At 44.5% G+C, this 22,404-nt stretch overlaps 1 protein-coding gene across 1 annotated transcript in view; it reads left to right on the plus strand.

Moving 5' to 3' along the window:
• Window positions 1-22,404, plus strand: part of LOC136626161 (alpha-2-macroglobulin-like protein 1) — a 176,651-nt gene that overhangs the window by 23,431 nt on the left and 130,816 nt on the right. The window contains exons 4-10 of the mRNA XM_066600968.1: window positions 5,672-5,724; window positions 7,523-7,543; window positions 11,203-11,359; window positions 14,132-14,216; window positions 16,691-16,817; window positions 19,441-19,555; window positions 19,908-20,017. Coding sequence (XP_066457065.1) covers window positions 5,672-5,724; window positions 7,523-7,543; window positions 11,203-11,359; window positions 14,132-14,216; window positions 16,691-16,817; window positions 19,441-19,555; window positions 19,908-20,017 — 668 coding nt within the window. The remainder of the gene's footprint in view (window positions 1-5,671; window positions 5,725-7,522; window positions 7,544-11,202; window positions 11,360-14,131; window positions 14,217-16,690; window positions 16,818-19,440; window positions 19,556-19,907; window positions 20,018-22,404) is intronic.

Raw genomic sequence — 22,404 nt, forward strand, 5'->3', positions numbered from 1 at the left:
GCTGTACATGCTGCTCGATCTCCGCACCTCCCCTGCTACCTGGCCCTCGGAACTGCGCCTTCTGCCACTAGCGCTGTCGGATGGGAATTTTACCATCAGCTTGTCCGCCAGGGTCCTGTGGTATAGCAACACTCTCGAACCCCTTTCCTCTTCGGGAATGAGAGTGGGAAGGTTCTCCTTATAGCGTGAGTCGAGCAGTGTGTACACCCAGTAATCCGTAGTGGCCAGAATGCGTGCAACGCGAGGGTCACGAGAAAGGCATCCTAACATGAAGTCAGCCATGTGTGCCAGGGTACCTGTACGCAACACATGGCTGTCCGCACTAGGAAGATCACTTTCAGGATCCTCCTCCTCCTCCTCCTCCTCCTCAGGCCATTCACGCTGAAATGATGACAGGCAAGCAGCATGGGTACCGTCAGCAGTGGGCCAAGCTGTCTCTTCCCCCTCCTCCTCATCCTCCTCATGCTTCTCCTCCTCCTCCTGAACGCGCTGAGATATAGACAGGAGGGTGCTCTGACTATCCAGCGACATACTGTCTTCCCCCGGCTCTGTTTCCGAGCGCAAAGCGGCTGCCTTTATGGTTTGCAGGGAACTTCTCAAGATGCATAGCAGAGGAATGGTGACGCTAATGATTGCAGCATCGCCGCTCACCACCTGGGTAGACTGCTCAAAGTTTCGAAGGACCTGGCAGATGTCTGCCAACCAGGCCCACTCTTCTGAAAAGAATTGAGGAGGCTGACTCCCACTGCGCTGCCCATGTTGGAGTTGGTATTCCACTATAGCTCTACGCTGCTCATAGAGCCTAGCCAACATGTGGAGCGTAGAGTTCCACTGTGTGGGCACGTCGCACAGCAGTCGGTGCACTGGCAGATTAAACCGATGTTGCAGGGTGCGCAGGGTGGCAGCGTCCGTGTGGGACTTGCGGAAATGTGCGCAGAGCCGGCGCACCTTTACGAGCAGGTCTGACAAGCGTGGGTAGCTTTTCAGAAAGCGCTGAACCACCAAATTAAAGACATGGGCCAGGCATGGCACGTGCGTGAGGCTGCCGAGCTGCAGAGCCGCCACCAGGTTACGGCCGTTGTCACACACGACCATGCCCGGTTGGAGGCTCAGCGGCGCAAGCCAACGGTCGGTCTGCTCTGTCAGACCCTGCAGCAGTTCGTGGGCCGTGTGCCTCCTATCTCCTAAGCTGAGTAGTTTCAGCACGGCCTGCTGACGCTTGCCCACCGCTGTGCTGCCACGCCGCGCGACACCGACTGCTGGCGACGTCCTGCTGCTGCTGACACATCTAGATTGCGAGACAGAGGTTGAGGAGGAGGGTGCTTTAGTGGAGGAAGCATACACCGCCGAACATACCACCACCGAGCTGGGGCCCGCAATTCTGGGGGTGGGTAGGACGTGAGCGGTCCCAGGCTCTGACTCTGTCCCAGCCTCCACTAAATTCACCCAATGTGCCGTCAGGGAGATGTAGTGGCCCTGCCCGCCTGTGCTTGTCCACGTGTCCGTAGTTAAGTGGACCTTGCCACTAACCGCATTGGTGAGGGCGCGTACAATGTTGCGGGAGACGTGGTCGTGCAGGGCTGGGACGGCACATTGGGAAAAGTAGTGGCGACTGGGAACTGAGTAGCGCGGGGCCGCCGCCGCCATCATAGCTTTGAAAGCCTCCGTTTCCACAACCCTATACGGCAGCATCTCAAGGCTGATAAATTTGGCTATGTGGACGGTTAACGATTGAGCGTGCGGGTGCGTGGCTCCAACACTTGCGCTAGTGACGGCTGGACTGTGCGGTGCGAGACATTGGTGGATGGGGCCGAGGACAGCGGAGGTGAGGGTGTGGGTGCAGGCCAGGAGACGGTAGTGCCTGTGTCCTGAGAGGGGGGTTGGATCTCAGTGGCAGGTTGGGGCACAGGGGGAGAGGCAGCGGTGCAAACCGGAGGCGGTGAACGGCCTTCGTCCCACCTTGTGGGGTGCTTGGCCATCATATGTCTGCGCATGCTGGTGGTGGTGGGGCTGTTGGTGGTGGCTCCCCGGCTGATCTTGGCGCGACAAAGGTTGCACACCACTGTTCGTCGGTCGTCAGGCGTCTCTGTGAAAAACTGCCAGACCTTAGAGCACCTCAGCCTCTGCAGGGTGGCATGGCGCGAGGCTGCGCTTTGGGAAACAGTTGGTGGATTATTCGGTCTGGCGCTGCCTCCACCCCTGGCCACCGCACTGCCTCTTGCAACCTGCCCTGCTGCTGCCCTTGCCTGCCCCTCTGAAGACCTGTCCTGAGTAGGCGTTGCACACCAGGTGGGGTCAGTCACCTCATCGTCCTGCTGCTCTTCCTCCGAATCCTCTGTGCGCTCCTCCCTCGGACTTACTGCCCTTACTACTACCTCACTGCAAGACAACTGTGTCTCATCGTCATCGTCCTCCTCACCCACTGAAAGGTCTTGAGACAGTTGCCGGAAGTCCCCAGCCTCATCCCCCGGACCCCAGGAACTTTCCAATGGTTGTGCATCAGTGACGATAAACTCCTCTGGTGGGAGAGGAACCACTGCTGCCCAATCTGAGCAGGGGCCCGAGAACAGTTCCTGGGAGTCTGCCCGCTCCTGAGCATGTGTCATTGTAGTGGAGTGAGGAGGCTGGGAGGAAGGAGGAGCAGCAGACAGAGGATTCGGATTTGCAGCACTGGACGGCGCAGAACTCTGTGTGGATGATAGCTTGCTTGAAGCACTTTCTGCCATCCACGACAGGACCTGCTCACACTGCTCATTTTCTAATAAAGGTCTCCCGCGTGGACCCATTAATTGGGCGATGAATGTGGGGACGCCAGAAACGTGCCTCTCTCCTAATCGCGCAGCAGTCAGCTGCGACACACCTGGATCAGGAGCTCGGCCTGTGCCCACACCCTCACTTGGGCCTACGCGTCCTCGGCCGCGTCCACGTCCTCTAGGCCTACGCCTACCCCTCAGCATGCTGTATTACCAGTGATTTCCAAGCCAGGAAAGAAATTGGTGCAAGCCTGCAGCCAAAATAGAATTTTTTCTCTTGTTTTTCAAAGGACAAGCCACACTGCGTGTATTCAATGAATACTACTACGTTTAATAACTGTGTTGTGGCCCTGCAAATGTGTCAGAGAACTGCAGTGATGCAAAGTTATTCGCTACAGCAGATCAGGGATTTCCCATGCAGGAAAAAATTGGCGCAAGCCTGCAGCCAAAATAGAATTTTTTCCCTTGTTTTTCAAAGGACAAGCCACACTGCGTGTATTCAATGAATACTACTAAGTTTAATAACTGTGTTGTGGCCCTGCAAATGTGTCAGAGAACTGCAGTGATGCAAAGTTATTCGCTACAGCAGATCAGGGATTTCCCATGCAGGAAAAAAATTGGCGCAAGCCTGCAGCCAAAATAGAATTTTTCCCTTGTTTTTCAAAGGACAAGCCACACTGCGTGTATTCAATGAATACTACTAAGTTTAATAACTGTGTTGTGGCCCTGCAAATGTGTCAGAGAACTGCAGTGATGCAAAGTTATTCGCTACAGCAGATCAGGGATTTCCCATGCAGGAAAAAAATTGGCGCAAGCCTGCAGTAAAACGTAGCTGGATGCGTCTGATTTTTTTTAACGTTCTGCATGCAGCACACACGTACCCAGAGCCCTGAGGACTGTCAGAGGCAGGCGAAATAGAATTTTTTCCCTTGTTTTTCAAAGGACAAGCCACACTGCGTCTATTCAATGAATAATGTATGTCTTCTGGCCCTGCCTACACAATTCTATCCCTGTAGTATTAATGCCGGGTGCAATGGTCTGCACAGCCGGTTTTGAGAAAAGAAAAAAAATATGCAACACTGCTAACAGCAGCCTGGACAGTACTGCACACGGATAGATGTGGCCCTAGAAAGGACCGTTGGGGTTCTTGAAGCCTACACTCACTGCTAACACTCTCCCTGCCTAACCACCACTTCTGTCCCTATTGCAGGGCGCAATGCTCTGCAGATCCAATTTTGAAAAAAATAAATAAAATACAGTGCTAACACAGTACTGCACACTATTAGATGTGGCCCTGAGAAGGACCGTTGGGGTTCTTGAAGCCTACACTAACTCCTAACGCTCTCCCTACAGCAGCTCCAGCACAATACCACTGTCCCTCAGCTAACTCACAAGGCATCTGAGCCGAGCCGCGGGAGGGGCCGATTTTTATACTCGGGTGACGTCAGATCTCCCCAGCCACTCACAGCAGGGGGGTGGTATAGGGCTTGAACGTCACAGGGGGAAGTTGTAATGCCTTCCCTGTCTTTCAATTGGCCAGAAAAGCGCGCTAACGTCTCAGAGAGGAAACTGAAAGTAACCGGAACACCGCGTGGTACTCATTACGAGTAACGAGCATCCCGAACACCCTAATATTCGCACGAATATCAAGCTCGGACGAGTACGTTCGCTCATCTCTAGAAAACATTAAAAAACTGTATACCTTTGGTATCGCCGGGATCGTGTTGCCTCAGAGAATAATGTTATCACATTATTTATTTTGTATGCTGAACGCCGTAAAAAAGAAATCCAAAAAACAAATGGCAGAATTTCTTTTTTTTCCCCAATCTCCCTACAAATTTTTTTACAAAAGTTAGGTAACACATTATATACACCCAAAAATGATGCCATCAAAAAGTACAACTTGTCCCTCAAAAAACAAGCCCCCATATTGCTGTGTCAATGAAAAATAAAAAAGCTATGGCTCTCGGAACGCGACTGGAAAATTAGTTGAAATTAAATAATTGGCCCATTTAAAAAACCTGCCTTGGTGGGTCTGACAGGGTGGTAAGAAACCCGCCACTCAAGTGGTTAATGCTCACCAAAATAGTAAATTTGCAAAAGTAGCAATTTTGGTGCACACTTCAAAATACACAATACATATACCCCATTGTGTTATCATTGTACACAAAGAAGGTATAAGCAATAGAGTTGTAAGGGATTGGCTTCAGATGGCAGCACGCCAGCTGTCTTGGGGTCATATTTGATTCTAACCTTTTCCTTCACTCACTATATTGTCACTTATGTCACGTGTTCCTCAAAAACATCTCCTGAATCCGTCCTTGCCTAACTACAGAAGCATCAGTAACTCTTGCTCTTGATGCCTCCACCCTGTGTCAGCCACTACACTGATGCCTCCACCCTGTGTCAGCCAGTACACTGATGCCTCCACCCTGTGTCAGCCACTACACTGATGCCTCAACCCTGTGTCAGCCACTACACTGATGCCTCCACCCTGTGTAGGTCACTACAAAAGCAAATTTTCCTTTTTTTTCTTCCTGTATCCACCACAAAATTTATAAATAAAGAATTTATACAAAAGAGAAATAACACTAACCCGGTTGTAGGAAATCAAAGCCAAGTCCTAATGACCATCAGCTTGTTCTTGACATGCGTTTCTCCCTCCTTTTTTTCAATATACTTAATCCTTCATTTCCCTAAGATATTAGATGCTTCCAAGGGGGTTTGGAAGTGATCTATCCCCCTTCTGTGCATGTTGTCCGCTTGTATAAGAGGACCAACCCTTATCTCCCAGCAAACCATTTTTCATTGTAAATTTGGGTGGTAAACTTACGAAGGTTTTCACTGTATCAACATTACAAGATTTGTCTTATGAGTGAAATAATAATTGCTGTTTCCCTGATATTCTTTTATTCTAGTGAAGTTTCAGTTGGTGACTATGAACACAGATTTACAAGCTATAAATCAAAAGGTGAGAATTCTTTTTGATCACCATGAAATGTTCACTTCGCCAACAAATAAGACAAGGCAAAACATACAGGGGCAGATTTATTCAGGTTGTATACTACACAAACAAGATAAAGTTAGTGCGGCAGACCAAAGATGCGCCCAATCTAGCACGGTCTTGCACACTGACAGATTTGGTGTAAATCATTAACTAGTCTAAAATGATTTGCGCCAAAATTGTGGTTCAACTTATGCAGGAATTCTGGTGCAACAGGAATGGTAAATTTACACCATTATTTATGCAAATGAGAAGATGGAACAATGCCTCAACAGCTCCAACTATTAAATGACAGCATTCATGCAAATCAATATTAGACATGTTAACTGACCTTGTAAAAATACTAGGAATAAAAGTCAAAGCCAGAATCCTCTCCAAAGGGAAAAGATAACCACGGACATGTACTATCTTGGCATGTATGCGCACGTAATACTCACCAAGATAAAACATGCTGCAATATTTCTTGTGCGCATATTTTGCGCAGTTCTTGTGGGTGCTACACCAAACCACTAAGTCCAACACACAAGACACAGGAGCATAATAAACAGAATTTTATTAGACCTCAAGATTACAAAAATTTTTAAGAAACATGGTATGCAGTGTCTATATAAACTGGTATTACATATAGACAAACCAATACATTGGTATAAAAATATAAAAGTAGTCAGTCCTTTTACATGTAATAATTCAATCCAATGTGCATAAAGTAAAAGGAGGACTACAAATATACCAGTAGTGCGTTCCTGCACTCCGACGCTTGTTTCACCACCTGCTTCCTCAAGGGGTCAATGAGCATTAAACATAGGTTGGTATAAATCTACCAAATAATCAAGTACAAGTGACATCATAGGTGCCCCACCCTCTTTGGTAGATTGCTTAATGTCACTTGTACTTGATTGTTTGGTAGATATATACCCACCTATGTGTAATGTTCACTAACCACTTAAGGAAGCAGGTGGTGAAACGCACGTCGAGGTGCAGGAACGCACTACTGGTATACCTATAGTCCTCCTTTTTCTTGCCCCCTGTCCTATTGTCTGTAGAGTGAAGGGGATTAGAAGAACATGGCTGCCTTCTTCCCAAAACAGCACCACATCCGTTCACAGGTTATGTTTGGTATTGCAACTGACCTCCATTCAGAGTTACAATATTAGACTCAATAGATGGACAGGTGTGGTGTGGTTTTTTGGAAGAAAGCAGCTGCAATTTTCTTACCTGGAACAGTCCCTTTATTAAGAAGACTACATGATCAGACTACATGATCAGACTACACATGGTTTGTTTGCAGCTTTAGGCTGCCTACACATGTACGGATCAAATTCCGGATATGGTGTCCCGCAGTGGAATTCAACCCTGTGCCCGAGCGGTGACCCCTGCGTACCTGTCCGGCGTCTTTGTGTGCAGGCAGCCTCTGTGCTGCGGATGTGCTGGCCGTCGCACATGCACAGTAGGCGCCATCCCTAGGCGATAATTCGGATCCCGCGGCCCTTCTGCAGTGCTCACTACGGAAGGGCCGCGGGATGAACGGCTTCTATTGAATTAAATGGAAGCCGTCCGAATGGAAGCTGCACAGAATCACAGCATGCTGAGATTTCTCCTCCGCTCATGGCCATGAAATCACACTTTGCCCTAGCTATGCTATGCCAGGTATTTGCTGCAAAATCCGGGGGCGGAGAACACATGACCTGTTAATATCCGTTCATATTTAATATTTGATTTATTTGTATTTTACATGTAACATTATCATTTTCTCAATTTTTTTTAGTATCCTCTGGTTGAAATACAAGTAAGTATAACAAGTCCTGTATACTTGTAGAACAAAGTATGTTATATTACACATTGATGCATTTACTTGCAAATATGTATGGATTAATGATATTAACACTTTTATACAAGCGTATTTGTTAACGTGCATAATATCGACCAGGATGTGTCTAGTATGGTACGTTCACACGCTGCTGAGTTTTTTCCTTTTTGTTTTATTTTCTTTGTCCATCGACAACTCGATTTTACATGTGGGTTTTTCTGCGGAAATGCAGCAGATTTCAACCTTTTCATCTATGGCAATTCCTTAATATAATAGGCATCTGCAACATCCCCTTAATCCTGCACTAATATTTTTCTGATACATGTCAATGGTGTTTTTGAAAATACATGTATTCACTGATGAAGAAAGACAATAAAATCTCCAGGATCAAGACCAATTACTATGCTAGAATACTAGTCACTTTAAAGAAAAAGACTCTAAGGCCTCATGTCCACGGGGAAAATCAGGCCCGCTACGGATTCTCCATGGAGAATCCGTAGCGGGTCCCTCCTGCCCCGCGGACATGAGGGCTGAAAATAAGAATTACTCACCTCTCCACACGCTCCGGATCTTCCCTTCTTCGCGGCTTGATCTTCTCTCCGTCACGGCCGGATCTTCTTTCTTCAGCCCGGCGGATGTGCACGGCACGCCAGCTGCGTGCCGCGCGCATGCGGCGGCCCGAAGAAAAAAGATCCATCCGTGACGGAGAGAAGATCAAGCTGCGAAGAAGGGAAGATCCGGAGCAGGCGAGTATATTCTGATTTTAGGTCTCCCGCAGATCCGGACGGCTTCCATAGGCTTCAATAGAAGCCTGCGGGAGACCCGCACCTAAATGGAGCATGTCCATTTTTTTTCATGCTCCATATTTTTTTTAATTCACTTTTATTGACCCTCCGCGGGTATTTATCTACCCGTGGGTGGTCAATGCATCCCTATGGGATGCGGATCCGCGTGCGGGTGATCCGCTGCGGATTTAAAATCATCTTTTGCCCGTGGACATGAGGCCTTAATCTTAGTGTAACTGTCTGGTTCTCGGGTCTGGAATCCAGTAGGTGAGGTGACAGCAAAGTCACAATAATAGTGTAATATAATGTAAAAAATAAGTCAGTTTGCAAGTTTGTAGACTGGCCATATCCAACCAAACATCAAAACAATCAGGAACCCAGAAAGTCCTAAGTAGTGGGTTTTAGAGAGGGCTGTTTTTGTAGTTAGCTGACCTTCAGAGTGCAAAGTGAAACATTTAATTCTTCCCCCAACATTCTGCACTCAATACCCCATAATGACAAAATGAAAACAAAATGTTAGAAATGTTTCTAAATTTTTAAAAAATGAAAAACTAACATTTTGCATTGACATAAGTATTCACACCCTTTGGTGTGACACTTGAAATTTATTTCTGGGGGCCATCCTTTTCACTTGATCATCTTTGAGATGTTTCTACACCTTGACTGGACCCCACTGGTGGTAAATTCAGTTGATTGGATATAATTTTTAAGAGATACACCCCTGTCTTTATAAAGTCTGACAGCTCACAATGCATATCAAAGCCAAAACTAAACTATAAGGAGCAAAGAACTGCCGGTAGAGCTCAGAGAGGCACAGATCTAGAGACGATTACAAAAATTTTCTGCTGCAATTGTAGTGGCACGGAGTTAGGGCCCCAACAGCACTCTATTAGCTACCTCAAGTGAAGCATATGTGTATATGTCTGTTAAACTGTGTCTGGTTATGTGTTTTGGCCTAGACTGGTCACCAAAAAGTCAATGTCCAGTAGTGTAAGAAGTAGCACCAGCGGCACTCACCAGCTTCTCCCACAGGGCAGGACCCAGCAATATGCACGCCTACAGCAGGGAATCAGGATCAAAATCCCAGAAAAAAGTCAATGTCCGGTGTCTCTCTAGCTAACTTGTGAATGACTTTGCAGAATGTAACCTAAGCTGCTCTGTGTCTTGTCAATCACGTCTAGCTGGCTCTGGGGTTGGATAGAGACAATTTCCTCTAGCCCAGGATTGGTTAGTGGGAACGTATAAAAATTAGTACTTGGGTGTGGTTTGGAAGTCTAGTCCTTGAGCTCAGCCATGGAGGAAATCAAGTTTTGGAGGTAGCTGAGAGAAGACATCCAGAGATAGAGATCGGGGAGTTACAAGGTGAACATCTACACAAAGTCTTCTAAGAAGTAGTCTAGTTCTGGAGCCTAGTCATGTAGTTACAAGGAGTACATCTAAGTGTGAGTACCTAACAAGCAAAGTCTTACCTTCAGAGAGGAGCAGCAGAGCCACCGTTGACTACCATCTTGTTTCTCCGTTGTCTACCCCTCTAAGGATTGCGCTCGGTTGCCACATAATGAAAGTTCCCAAGAGCACAGTAGCCTCCATAATTCGTAAATGGACAAAGTCTGGAACAACTAGTACTTTTCTTAGAGCTGTCGATCCTACCAAACTTAGTAATTGGTGAAGCTGACCAAGAACCCAGTGGACACTTTGGCTGAGTTTCAAAGATCCTGTTTGCAGATGAGAGAAACTTCCAGAAGGTTAACCATCACTGCAGCACTCCACCAATCTGGACTTTCAATTCTAAGTGTTATGTCTGCAGTTAACCAGGCACCACTCATCACTTGCCCAATATCATCCATACAGTGTGGCATTATGGTGGCAGCATCAGGCTGTGGGGGTGTTTTTCAACGGCTGTGATAGGGAGACTGGTCAATGTTGATGGAAAGTTTAATGGAGCAAAGTACAGAGATATTCTTAATGAAAGCATGATTAAGAGCACAAGGGACCCCGGACTGGGCAGAAGGTTCACCTTCCAACAAGACAATGACCCTATTCATACAGCTAAGAAAATGCATTAGTGACTTAGAGACAGCTATGTGAATTAACTTGAGTAGCGCAGAGTCCTGATTTATACCCAATTGAACATCTCTGGAGAGACTTGAAAATAGCTGTCCATAGATGACTCTTCATCCACCCTGACAGAGCTAGAGAGGATCAGTAGAGAAGAATAGCAGAAAATCACTAAATCCAGGTGTTCAAACCTTGTGGCATCATACCCGAAAAGACTGGAGGCTGGAATAGCTGCCAAAGGGGCTTCGACTAAGTACTGGTGTAAATTCTGTTGTTAATGCAAAATGTTAGTTTTTCGTTCGTAAAAAATGAGCAAAAATTCCTAACATTCTGTTCTCACTTTGTAATTAATGGGGTATTGTATGCAGAATGATGGGGAAAAACTTAATATTTTTTTTTATAAGTTTGCACAAGACCACAACATAACAAAATGTAAAAAATCAAAAGGGTCTGAAGATTTTCTTAATGCATTATACTTGAGAAGACATTAGGAAACTTCTAGCTGCTTTTATGGTAACAGTGGGTCCCCTTATCTATGGGGCCACAGTACTGCTGGACTGGTTGCACTTAATTTGGAACTGCTTCTAAGACAGAAACATGATTGTGAGAAAGAGGAGAAGAAAATCCTTGATCTTCTGGGACACGAAGAAAAATTCTATATATTTTCCATAGCAGTATGAGACAGAATATAATGAAAAACGTTCTCTGGTCTGCTGGGGTTGTCTTGAGGGCCAGTCCAACCCTAAATTAGACTTGATGCCATAGAAAATCCCATTATTTCCCTCTCTTCCACAGAACCAAAATAACCAGCGCATAGCACAGTGGCTGGATGTGTATACAACACAAGGATTTGCTGAGTTCAGCTTTCCACTGGCCCATGAATTAGCTTATGGGAGGTACAAGATTAACATACCTGATGGCTGTATGATATCCTTTGAAGTCAATAAATACGGTAAGTTGACATGAAAATAATTCAATGAACATGTAATAATAAATGTAAAATGATGTCTAGAGTACAATTTTCAGGTGTAATAAACTATGCCAAACATGGTGCCTGTAGCCTACTCTGCACAGTTGCCAACAGTAATTTTCTGTTTCCCTAACTTGTCCAAAAATCACAGATAGTCAACATTTTTTATGAATACTCTGGAAAGCCATACTTAATGATAAGTAAAGCATGTTTATAGATCAGATACTGGACAGAAATGTCCAAGAAGGTTGGGAAATGTTGCAAAATGAAATTCTCAAAGCACAACCGTTAACAATCCCTAAAAGAAGGAAGAATGGGAAGCATTTAAAGAGACCAGGATGGATGAGCACAGAACCTTCACAAATGTTAAAAATGAAGAAAAATATGTTTATCAAATGGAAGGAGGGGGGAATATCTAAAGAAGAATATAATGTGGTCTGCAGAAACTGTAGGGGAAGTGTCAGAAAAGCTAAGCTAATAATGAATTGAAGCTTGCAGCAGAGGCCAAAAGCAATAAAAAAAGGAGGTATGTCAAAAGGAAAAGAAAAGTCAAAGATGCTATTGGATGCTTACAAGATGAAAATTGTGAATTGGTTAAAAATGATGTTGAGAAGGCCGAACTTTGAAATTCCTATTTTGTATCTGTTTTCTCTCAGAAAGTAGATGGAACATCAACCGATCTTCCCTGTGCTATTAGGGGGAATAAAAGAATGCAGACTATCAATAAGCAGAGAGATGGTAAGGGAACACTTAGCTAACTTAAATGGATTCAAGTTTCAAGGTCCAGATGAATTACATCCTAGGATACTAAAGGAAGCAGCAGAGGTAATTGTTGAACCACTCACCATAATTTTTGAAAATTCCTGGAGAAGTCCCAGAAGATTGGAAAAGGGCAAATGTTGTCCCTTTCTTTAAATGGAAGAAGGTGGATCCAGGAAACTATAGGCCTGTGAGCCTGACTTCTATATTGGGAAAGATATTCTAAAAAAATATTAAACAGCATGTAATACTTATTAGGTTGAAAATGGAGTAATTAATCAGAGCCAGCATGGGTTTGTAACAAACAAGTCATCCCAGACAAATCTAATTTCCTTCTATGACAGAATCACCGACTGGGTTGATCAGGGAAATGCGGTGGATATAGTATATCTTGACTTTAGCAAAGCATTTGGCAAGAAATCTCATACCATACTTATTGAAAAAATGACCAAATATGGGATTAACAAGGCAGCTGTTAGGTGGATTCACAACTGGCAGAGTACTCAAAGAGTGGTCATGAATGGCTGCACATCCAAGTGGAAGAATGTTTCAAGTGGGGTACCACAAGGCTCTGTCCTAGGCCCAGTGTTGTCCAACATTTTTATAAATGATCTGGAGGAGGGAATTGATGGGAAACTGATCAAATTTGCAGACGACACAAAGCTAAGAGGGATAGCTAATACTAGAGAAGAGAGAGAGGGAGTATTCAAAAAGACCTAGAAAAGCTTGAACAGTGGGTGGCGACTGACAGAATGGTATTTAACAGGGAGAAATGCAAAGTCCTACATCTGGGCAAGAAAAATGAAAAAAGCACATACAGAATGGGAGGAATTGGGCTAAGCAGCAGCACATATGATAAAGACTTGGGTATACTAATAGATCATAGACTGAACATGAATCAACAATGTGATCCAGTAGTCAAAAAGGCAAACACAATTCTGGGATGTATTAAGAGAAGCATAGAGTCTAGATCACGTGAGGTAATTATCCCCCTCTACTCTTACTTAGTCAGACGTCATCTGGAATACTGTGTTCAGTTTTGGGCACCCCACTTTAAAAAAGACATCGACAAACTGGAGCAAGTTCAGGGAAGAGTTACCAAGATGGTGAGCAGTCTGCAAATCATTTCCTATGAGGAACGGTTAACGGATCTGGCAATCTTTAGCTTGCATAAAAGAAGGCTGAGAAGAGACTTAATAGTGGTCTACAAATATCTGAAGGGCTGTCACAGTGCGGAGGGATCAGCCCTATTCTCATTTGCACAAGGAAAGACTAGAAGCAATGGGATGAAGCTGAAAGGGAGAAGACACTAATTAGATATTAGAAAAAACTTTCTGACAGTGAGGGTGATCAATGAGTGGAACAGGTTACCACAGCAGGTGGTAAGTTCTCCTTCAATGGAAGTGTTCAAACAAAGGCTGGACAAATATCTGTCTGGGATAATTTTAGTGATTTCTGCACTGAGCAGGGGGTTGAACTAGATGACCCTGAAGGTCCCTTCCAACTCTACTATTCTGTGATTATATGAACTTGTTACACGTAATTACTGTGAACTGTAAAAAGATGATAACTTCAGTCATAATCTGCTTAAGTACCACCAGCCCTCAAAAAACTCAGATGCTTCAAATATTTTTTGCAGATGCTGTAAAAAAAGCTTTCTGTTTTTACAGACTGTGAATGAATTTCTGGACAGTTGGCAACCTTGCTATTCTGGGCCTATTCTATACCTCCATATAAGGCTTCCTACACACGGGGGAGGTGTAAAGGAGCCTACTATGACTCTGTTACTGAAGGATACATAAATCTTCTGGAACCAATGTTGCCCAACAACATACAATATTATCCGCTGTTGTATATATTTTCAGCAATATTATCTGCTGTTGTACATGTCCTAGTTAGTATTACTTACATATTGCCTTGACTAAAAAGAAATAAATGATCAATTAGCAGAAGATTGTCAGAATTTCTAATAATTGACATTTTTATTCTCTCTAGTCCCACAAAGGTTCGAGCTTAATATCAAAATCCCATTTGATGTAGGCCTAACAGATAAGTCCTTTCGCCTGGATGCTTGTGGCAGGTAAGAAGACCAACAGTGTTACTGACTACCAAACTCCATACGTAGCAATAGTATCCACCAATAGATGCAACAGTACCAGCAATCAGAACATACACGCAGTCAGCCAGAATAGAGATGCTACTTTCAGGTAACAGGTGATTGATTTTCACAGTTCTGATCTAAGCTCATAACATTGCTATGCTATTGCATGGTGGGCTCTGTGGCTAAAAAGAGGGTCACCAGGAAATCGACTTTGGTAACACTAATTACCACTTCCTGTAGCACTCGTCATCAACAAATGGTGTATGCTGTTTCTAAAACACAATCTGTACTTTTTATGGGTGATCTGCATTGGTGACCATAAAGGGCTATTTTCATGTAGATGTACTGAGTTTCCTGTTCTGTCATTGTTGGCTCTATATAGTATGTAAGGGTAGTATAATTGTAGCACTTGCATGGGAAATATGATGCTCAAGTACGTTCTTTTTATTACCCTTTCCAATCCAATTCAAAGATGATATCAGCTCTTGTAGGTGAACCTCATTCTTGCTTCCTTATCACATGGTAATGCTTGGTCACCACCTTTCAAGTCTCTCAAAGCTTACTTTTCTTAGTTGATCATTCACTCAACTACTATGCACTTTTGCTCCAGACACAGATTTATTTATTTCCACATCTGAACCATAGATGATACTATCAACATGGCTCACTCCCAGACTAAAAATCTGTTGAATAATTCTCCGCTAAGGCTTCCTACACAGGCGTTTGCAGAAATTCTGAGTTTACTGTGGTTTCAGCAGCATTGTCATGTGTTTCTGACAACATTTTGGCTGCATTTTCAGCACAGCTGAAAACCTAGCAAAGGCAGCTGAAAAGAAAAAAAAAAAACAATATTCACTTAGCTGGCACCATCCAGGTCCCTCCCACTACTCTCTTAAAGAAATGATCAGGGAGGCGCTTCTAATGGCTAATCCCACTACTCTCTGGCATTTCAGCAGGCTTTTCGTTCACTTTTCAATGTCCACAGAGCATCTATTGCTAGTAACGGGGATTGAAAACCCTACCTCCAGCAAGAGATTGCTCTGATTGGTTGTCGAGCGCTGACTCAGCTAATTGGAGCCGGCGCTCGATGCACCAATCACAGCCATTCTGCCGGTGCTCAACAACCAATCAGAGCAATCTCTTGCTGGAGGCGGGTTTTCAATACCAGTTATCAGCAATAGATGCCAGTGTAGAGCAGACGTTAAAGGGAACCTGTCTAAGACTACTAAACCTCCTACGCCTATACAGCATTGAAGTAACGCTCATTCTTATACGTATTTTGTTATAGTTACTGAGCAAAACATACCTGAAAAAATAGGTTTTAAACATTTCCCGCACCGTATGCTAATTGTGATGGAGTGTTCATTTAGCCAGGCCAGACCATCTCGGCTGCCCAAGGTACAGCCGCCACTTAATTTTAACAGGATGTAGAAGACGCCATGCACAAGGTGATTGAAGCCTTGCGTGTGCAACCAAAGATTCCACATGTGCAGTGCATTTGACCCTTTCTTGGGCAGATTTGTTGTACTAATGCGCATGCCACAGGCAGAGATATCCTAGTACACGTGCAAGATTTCAGTCACCCACCCTGTGGACGGTGTCTCGTACATCATCCACATCATGCTGACACTGGGGGGGCATTGTTATGGGGTGTATTTCAAGCAGCCAAGACAGTCCAGCCCACTCACTGCATGGCTCAGTTAGATTTAGCATATGCTGCGGAAATGCTTAAAACCTATTTTTTTAGGTAAGCGATACCTAAATGTTATATACGTGTAGAAGGTTTGGTGGCCATGTGTGACAGCTGTGGTAGGGAATCCTTTATTCACCGCAGGGATGAAGAATTCCTTTGCTGCATCTGTCACAGATGTGGCAGGTGCAGCAGGGAATTATTTTTCCTCGCGGGGACACGGCAGCAGCGGACAGGTAAGTTTTTTTTTTGTTTTTTTTTTACACTAAAATTCTTGTTTTTCAGGGAAGGGTTTATATGTAAAACCCTTCCATGAAAAACAATTACAGGGTGCTGGCAGACCATTGCCTTCAATGGAGCCGCCGGCAGCAGCCGTGGCTCCATTGAAGACAATGCGTGCATTCCCTCTTGTGCACACATTTCCTATCTTTGCAGGCACGCATCTGTAAAACATGGACACGTGAACACACCATAGGGAATGCATATGTTGTAATAGACACATGTTTTTGTGCACGCGTATGCACGCACGAAAACACGCTCGTGTGAAGCCACCGTGACACATCTCAGTAGTTATCTCTGTAGTTACATTTTCTGTACACTACAAGGAGGCTTAAAAATGACTTTGATAGAGTAATAATTTATCACTGCACAGTGGGTTTCTCTTAATGAGACCTAGACCTCTAAACTGGATTGGCCAGGAAGACAGTAGTTGAACAGCCCATAAGGGAGTGACAGCATCTATAACTCATGTCTTCATTTCCAGTTATACTTATGGAAAACCAGTAGAAGGTGTAATTGATCTTTCGGTGTGTGCTGAAAAATACTATCCTTTACGGCGTTACGAAGAAGAAACGGATAAAAGAAATTGTATAACCATTAAGGGAGAGAAGGTGAGAAAGAGACCTAAAAACCCCTATTTTATCCTGTTTTCCTTAATTATATACAAATCGAAGAAGAGAATAAAATTGTTATAATTTAGAAAAAATTAATTCACTAATGGTGAAGTGTATTATTGAAGCTCCCTTTAACCCCTTAATGACACAGACCTTTTTTTTTTCCATTTTCGGTTTTCTCCTCCCCACTTATAAATAATCGTCGTCGCTGTATGAGGGCATGTTTTTTTGCAGGACAAGTTGTATTTTTCAATGGTGATATTCAATTGTACCATATAATGTCTTTTTTCTACGGCGCATAAACGGCAACATAAAGGACATGATAACTTTATTCTATGGGTCAGTACTAGAAATGAGTAAGCAGGCTCGGATAAGGCAGTTACTCGAGTAACTGCATTCTCATCCGAGCAGGCTCAGGGTGGGTGCCGGCGGGGGGAAGCAGGCTCTCTCCCCCCTGCTCACCCCCGCCGCCCCCTGAGCCTGCTCGGACGAGAATGCAGTTACTCAAGAAGAGCAATGCTCGCTCGAGTAACTGCCTTATCCGAGCGTGCTCACTCATCTCTAGTCAGTACGATTACTACGATAGCAGACTTATATGGTTTTTTTTATGCTGTACTACTTTTACTTTTTTTCACAGACATTTAATTTTTTTTATTATTTTCTGCCACCATCTTCTGCGCACAATAACTTTTTTATTTTTCTGTCGATGTAGTTGTGCAAGGGCTCATTTTCTGTGAGTTGTCCTGTAGTTTATGTTGGTACCATTTTGAAATACATACAACTTTTTGATCGCTTTTTATTGCATTTTTTCTGAGAGGCAAGGTGACTGAAAAAGCTCATTTCTGGCGTTCTTTATTTTTTTTTTCAGACGGCTTTTACCGTGCATGGTAAATAACATGCTAATTCGATAGATCAGACTTTAACGGATGCGGCGATACCAGATGTGTATTTTTTTTTTATGATTAAGATTTTTTTTACTATAGATATGGCAAAAGGGGGGTGATTTAAACTTTTATTTTACTTCATACATAGACCGCCGATACAGGCCATCAAAAAGCGTATCGGCGGTCGTTAAGGGGTTTTCCAGGCACCTACTTTCGATGATCTATCCCTAGAATAAGCCTTCAACAGTTGATGACAGGGGTTTGCCACTTTGGATCCCAGTTGTTCAGCTGATCCTTCAGCCCACTGTCAGTGCAGCAGGTCTGGACATCCAACCTTGCTGATTGAAGCCATCTATTACACTTCCTGCCCTAACTACCGATGCAGACAACTGACAGCAGGCTTTTTTCATTTTTCTGTTACATGGCCATCTGAGGGCTTGTTTTTTTGCAGGGGGTGTTGTATTTTTCAGTTGTACTATTTATGTGGTAAAAACCTTTTTAAAATTTTTCAATTAAGTGAAATGGAAAAAAAACAATTACCATGTTTTTAGAGCATTCAAGTTCATTCACAGAATGAAGCTAACTTTATTTTTGTGAAAACAAAATTATGTAGATACCAAATTTATATATACTATGCTGACAAAAGTATTAGGGCAGTCTCCAATCCTGGGCTGTCAGGCGAAGGGGATATGCAAATCGGATGTGAGGGCAAAGGAAAATATCACCAGGCATATCCCAATATGGAAACCAGATGGCACCAGATGTAGAGCTGACGGACTTTTAAGGGGATGTGATGGTTGGATTAGCATTAGAACCATTCGTAGTGAACTGCATGAGAAGGGTTATCATGGACGAGCAGCTGCACATAAGCCTGATACCACAGCGCTGTATGCTCAGAGGTAGCTGTGATGATGCTTTGAGCATTGCGCTTGGACTATAAATGAATGGAAGCAAATATGTGGACATCTGAATCACAGCACAGCATCTTCCACGTAATTAGAATGACTGGCAGCAATCCAAAGTATGGAAAAATACAAATGCGTTTATTTACCCCATAACAAACAAGCAACGTTTCGGTCAACAGACCTTCCTCAAGCTCAGCTACTGCCCTGCCATGCCTTATCGCTTTTACAGCGATCTCAGGCACTGGCAACACAGGACGCCAGTGTCTGGCGTCCTGTTGCCATGGCGACATGCCGGGCTCTCGCGATAACATCATGAGAGCCGGCCGAAGACACAGAGGGAGCGTGCCCCCTCTGTAAACTCTTTTCTTGCCGCGATCTACTTAAATCGCGGCAGGGAAGGGGTTAACAGCGGGAGGCCGGCTGTGACTGACAGACGGCTCCCACTGCAAGATCATATGTGGTCTCGTGCTGTCCCCAGAACGTTAGTTTACGCCCTGTTGCGGGAAGTACCCCGCTCCCAGGACGTAAACTTACGCCCTGGAGCGGGAAGGGGTTAAAGTTTCACCAAAATCTTCTTTTTTCTCTGCTCCTTACAGAAAAAATGAATTGATGTGATAATTTATTAATTAATGGACCTCAGTATCTTCATTCACTGAGCCAAACACTCAGCTGCCAGGCACCTTACACAGAGGGGGGATAAAATAAGAAACCTCCAGCACGGCCGCTCCAATGCTAACCTGACAGTTGCATCTTTTTGACACCATAGAAGCAAACAGCAATGTTACTGCAATATTCCTTGTTGGTTACTTTATATTGATATTTTCTTTATAGACTGACAGTAAAGGATGTGTCTCCAGAGAGATTGAGCTTGCACAGTTTGATTTCACAACCACAGTCGAATCACAGTATTTAGAAATTAAATCTGAACTGACTGAAGATGGCACAGGTAAGTGATAGGAAGGAAATACTGCAACAATGCTGGCATTTGAAACAATAATGAAAATGACTTCACATTACACATACTGTACATTAGGCTACATCCGTCCTGCAGGGGTTTTATATTGTGAGGAAACGTAGCCATCCAAATGCATAAATAAAAAAAACTTTAAATATAAAACCAAAGAAAATGCTTGAAAATCAGGCACCACCATTATGTACCAACCACCTCTATCCTTTCATCTTTTCAAGAATTCCTCCAGTCTCCATGATTAGAAAAAGTTGTAACACGGTTGTTGGTTCAGTTTACACCTGAATAAAGTTTGCTTCCTCTCAGCAAAAATCTGAATTCATTCTTTCAGGTCATAGTGAAAAAGCATCAGTTGATGTCCACCCCTCCCACAAAAGGAACACAGTTGAATTTGTGGAATGTGAAAATCTTTACCAAAAAGGGCTCCCATATCATGGCAAGGTAAGGTAAAACTTTTTAAGTGAGGATATAGTTAATTTTATTAGGGTTAGGGTTGAGTGTGCGGGGGTGGTGGTGATGAGTTTTGCTTATATGGTTATGACGTACAGAAATCTATCATATTTATTGCTCTATGAAAAAGCCTTCTTAAACCTCAACTGATGTCCAGGATTAACCCCTTAACAACCACCCATACGCCTTTTAACGGCTGCTGTTAAGGGGCTTTATTCTGATGTGCCATCCTGTGGTGGGGGCTGTATCAGAAGCCTGCACGGGTCTCCTTGCCAGAGGGAACTGGTGCTCGGTTGTTGGATAACAGCCTGGCACCTGCTCAAACAGCGAGGACAAGAGAAACCTTTGATTCCCACTGTTTAATCCTTTATATGCAGTGATCAGTGCTACCGCGGCATATAAAAGACTTACAAAGGGAGGAGGCTCATTTGCTCACCCATCGGACCTCCGCAATGTAATTGTGGGGTCCCAATGGGTGTCTGTGGCACCCAGAGACTTGAATATAGCTTCTGGGCCTGCCAGCAATGGTGGCCTATAAGGCTCAGCCTCTTGCTGAGCTTCATAGGCTTTTATAATACACTAAGTACACTGTAATACAATATACAGAAGTACAGCTCTGACAGAAGCGTGAATACAGCAGTCTGACACAGCCTCCCTGCTGCCTTGTCTTACAATGGCCTGCAGTTCTCCCATACCCCAAGACCGGAAAACAGGCACGGTAGAGAAGTAGGTGGTCTTCTCTCCCTGCAATGCGCCTTCCAGGTCATCCTCCAGGTACCCTCACTCACATTCCGATCGTTCGAGGCACATACCCTGAGACTTTTCCGTCTGCTCATGTACTCTCACCATGTATATCGCGGCATCCTGCACCTCTCGCGCATGTGCGGGCTGTTTAATTCCGATTGCCTGCCGGAGCCACTGCATAGAAGGTATCGCGGGATCTCATAGATGTCGCGCATGCGCAAAAAGGGTCAAGCGGCATCCGGTTGCCTGGCGGTGCCACTACGTAGAGAATATCGCAGGATCTCATAGATCCCGCGCATGCGCAAAGGCGTCGTGCTGCGTCATCAGGAAGCCGCTCGGAACAAGGGCAACCAAGGGAGGCGGGGCCAGATGCCAAACACCGTTGTACCCCAGGAGTCCTGGCTGTGGGAGGAGCTAGAGATAAAACATCTTTGTATCTCCAGTCACGGTACTTTCCAATAGATGCCACCAGGCTCAGGATATCCTACATATATAGGCATAGTTGATATGAAAAACAGGAAACCATGTTGATCCCATATGTTATCAATGAGACTTCACATGGTATATGGCAATCAAGTCAAAAATAAAACGATTATGCCAAAGACGCCGCTTGACGCCTTTGCGCATGCGCGGGATCTATGAGATCCCGCTATATTCTCTACGTAGTACCACCGCCAGGCAATCGGACGCCACTTGATGCTTTTTGCGCATGTGCGACATCTATGAGATCACGCGATACCTTCTATGCAGGGGCTCCGCCAGGCAATCGGAATTAAACGATTGCGCAAGAGGTGCGGGATACCGCGATATACATGGTGAGAGTACATGGGCAGGCCTGCTTTGATGACGTCACAAGGATTCCCTTATTGGACCCCAATTCCTGTAACTATGTAATGATTTCTACATGATCATCAGCTGCCCCTATCTGCGATTGACTCCCCAGTGGCCCTATTATCTGTGAGTATTGCGTGGGTGTGTCTTTGTCTCTATATTGGATTGGTTCTTTACTTCTATTAATATGCACTCTGTTCATAATGATATTGAGCTTGAAAAAGGCTGCCTGATCAGTCGCTGTTTTGCCACTTTTACCTGGATGTTGTCAATAAAGGTATGCTTTTTACACTAAGAAGAAGGATGTGAACAACCTGCTTATATATGCATGTTTTCTGTGCTGCTCCGCAATCAATTTATGGACTGTTCTCATTTGAGCCCATTGAAGTCTGGACTCAGTGGTAGCGTGCACTGCATTTCTTTTCACACCCCCACTAAGTAGTGGTTTTCTGTTTTTGTGTGCGGCTGTGAACTCACTTTTTCTCGGTTTTCCGTCTGCTGTCCATGCGAGTAACAGTCATCTACCGCGCCCCAGGTCCTCCTCGCCTGTTTCTGAGTCACTTTGCCACCTGGCTCCCCCACTTCTTCTCCTGTGAAATCTCAACCCTCATTTTAGGCGACCTTAACATCCCCGCCAATGATCCCATCTCCACGTCTGCCTCTCAGCTTGTATCGTTTACCTCCTCCCTTAGTCTCTCGCAACTCACAGCTTCTCCCACTCACAGGGATGGCAACATTCTGGATCTCGTATTTTTCCATCTTTGTTGTGCTTCCCACTTCACTAATTCCCCTCTCCCACTCTC

Source organism: Eleutherodactylus coqui, chromosome 4, assembly GCF_035609145.1.
Source record: "Eleutherodactylus coqui strain aEleCoq1 chromosome 4, aEleCoq1.hap1, whole genome shotgun sequence".
Lineage (NCBI taxonomy): Eukaryota > Metazoa > Chordata > Amphibia > Anura > Eleutherodactylidae > Eleutherodactylus > Eleutherodactylus coqui.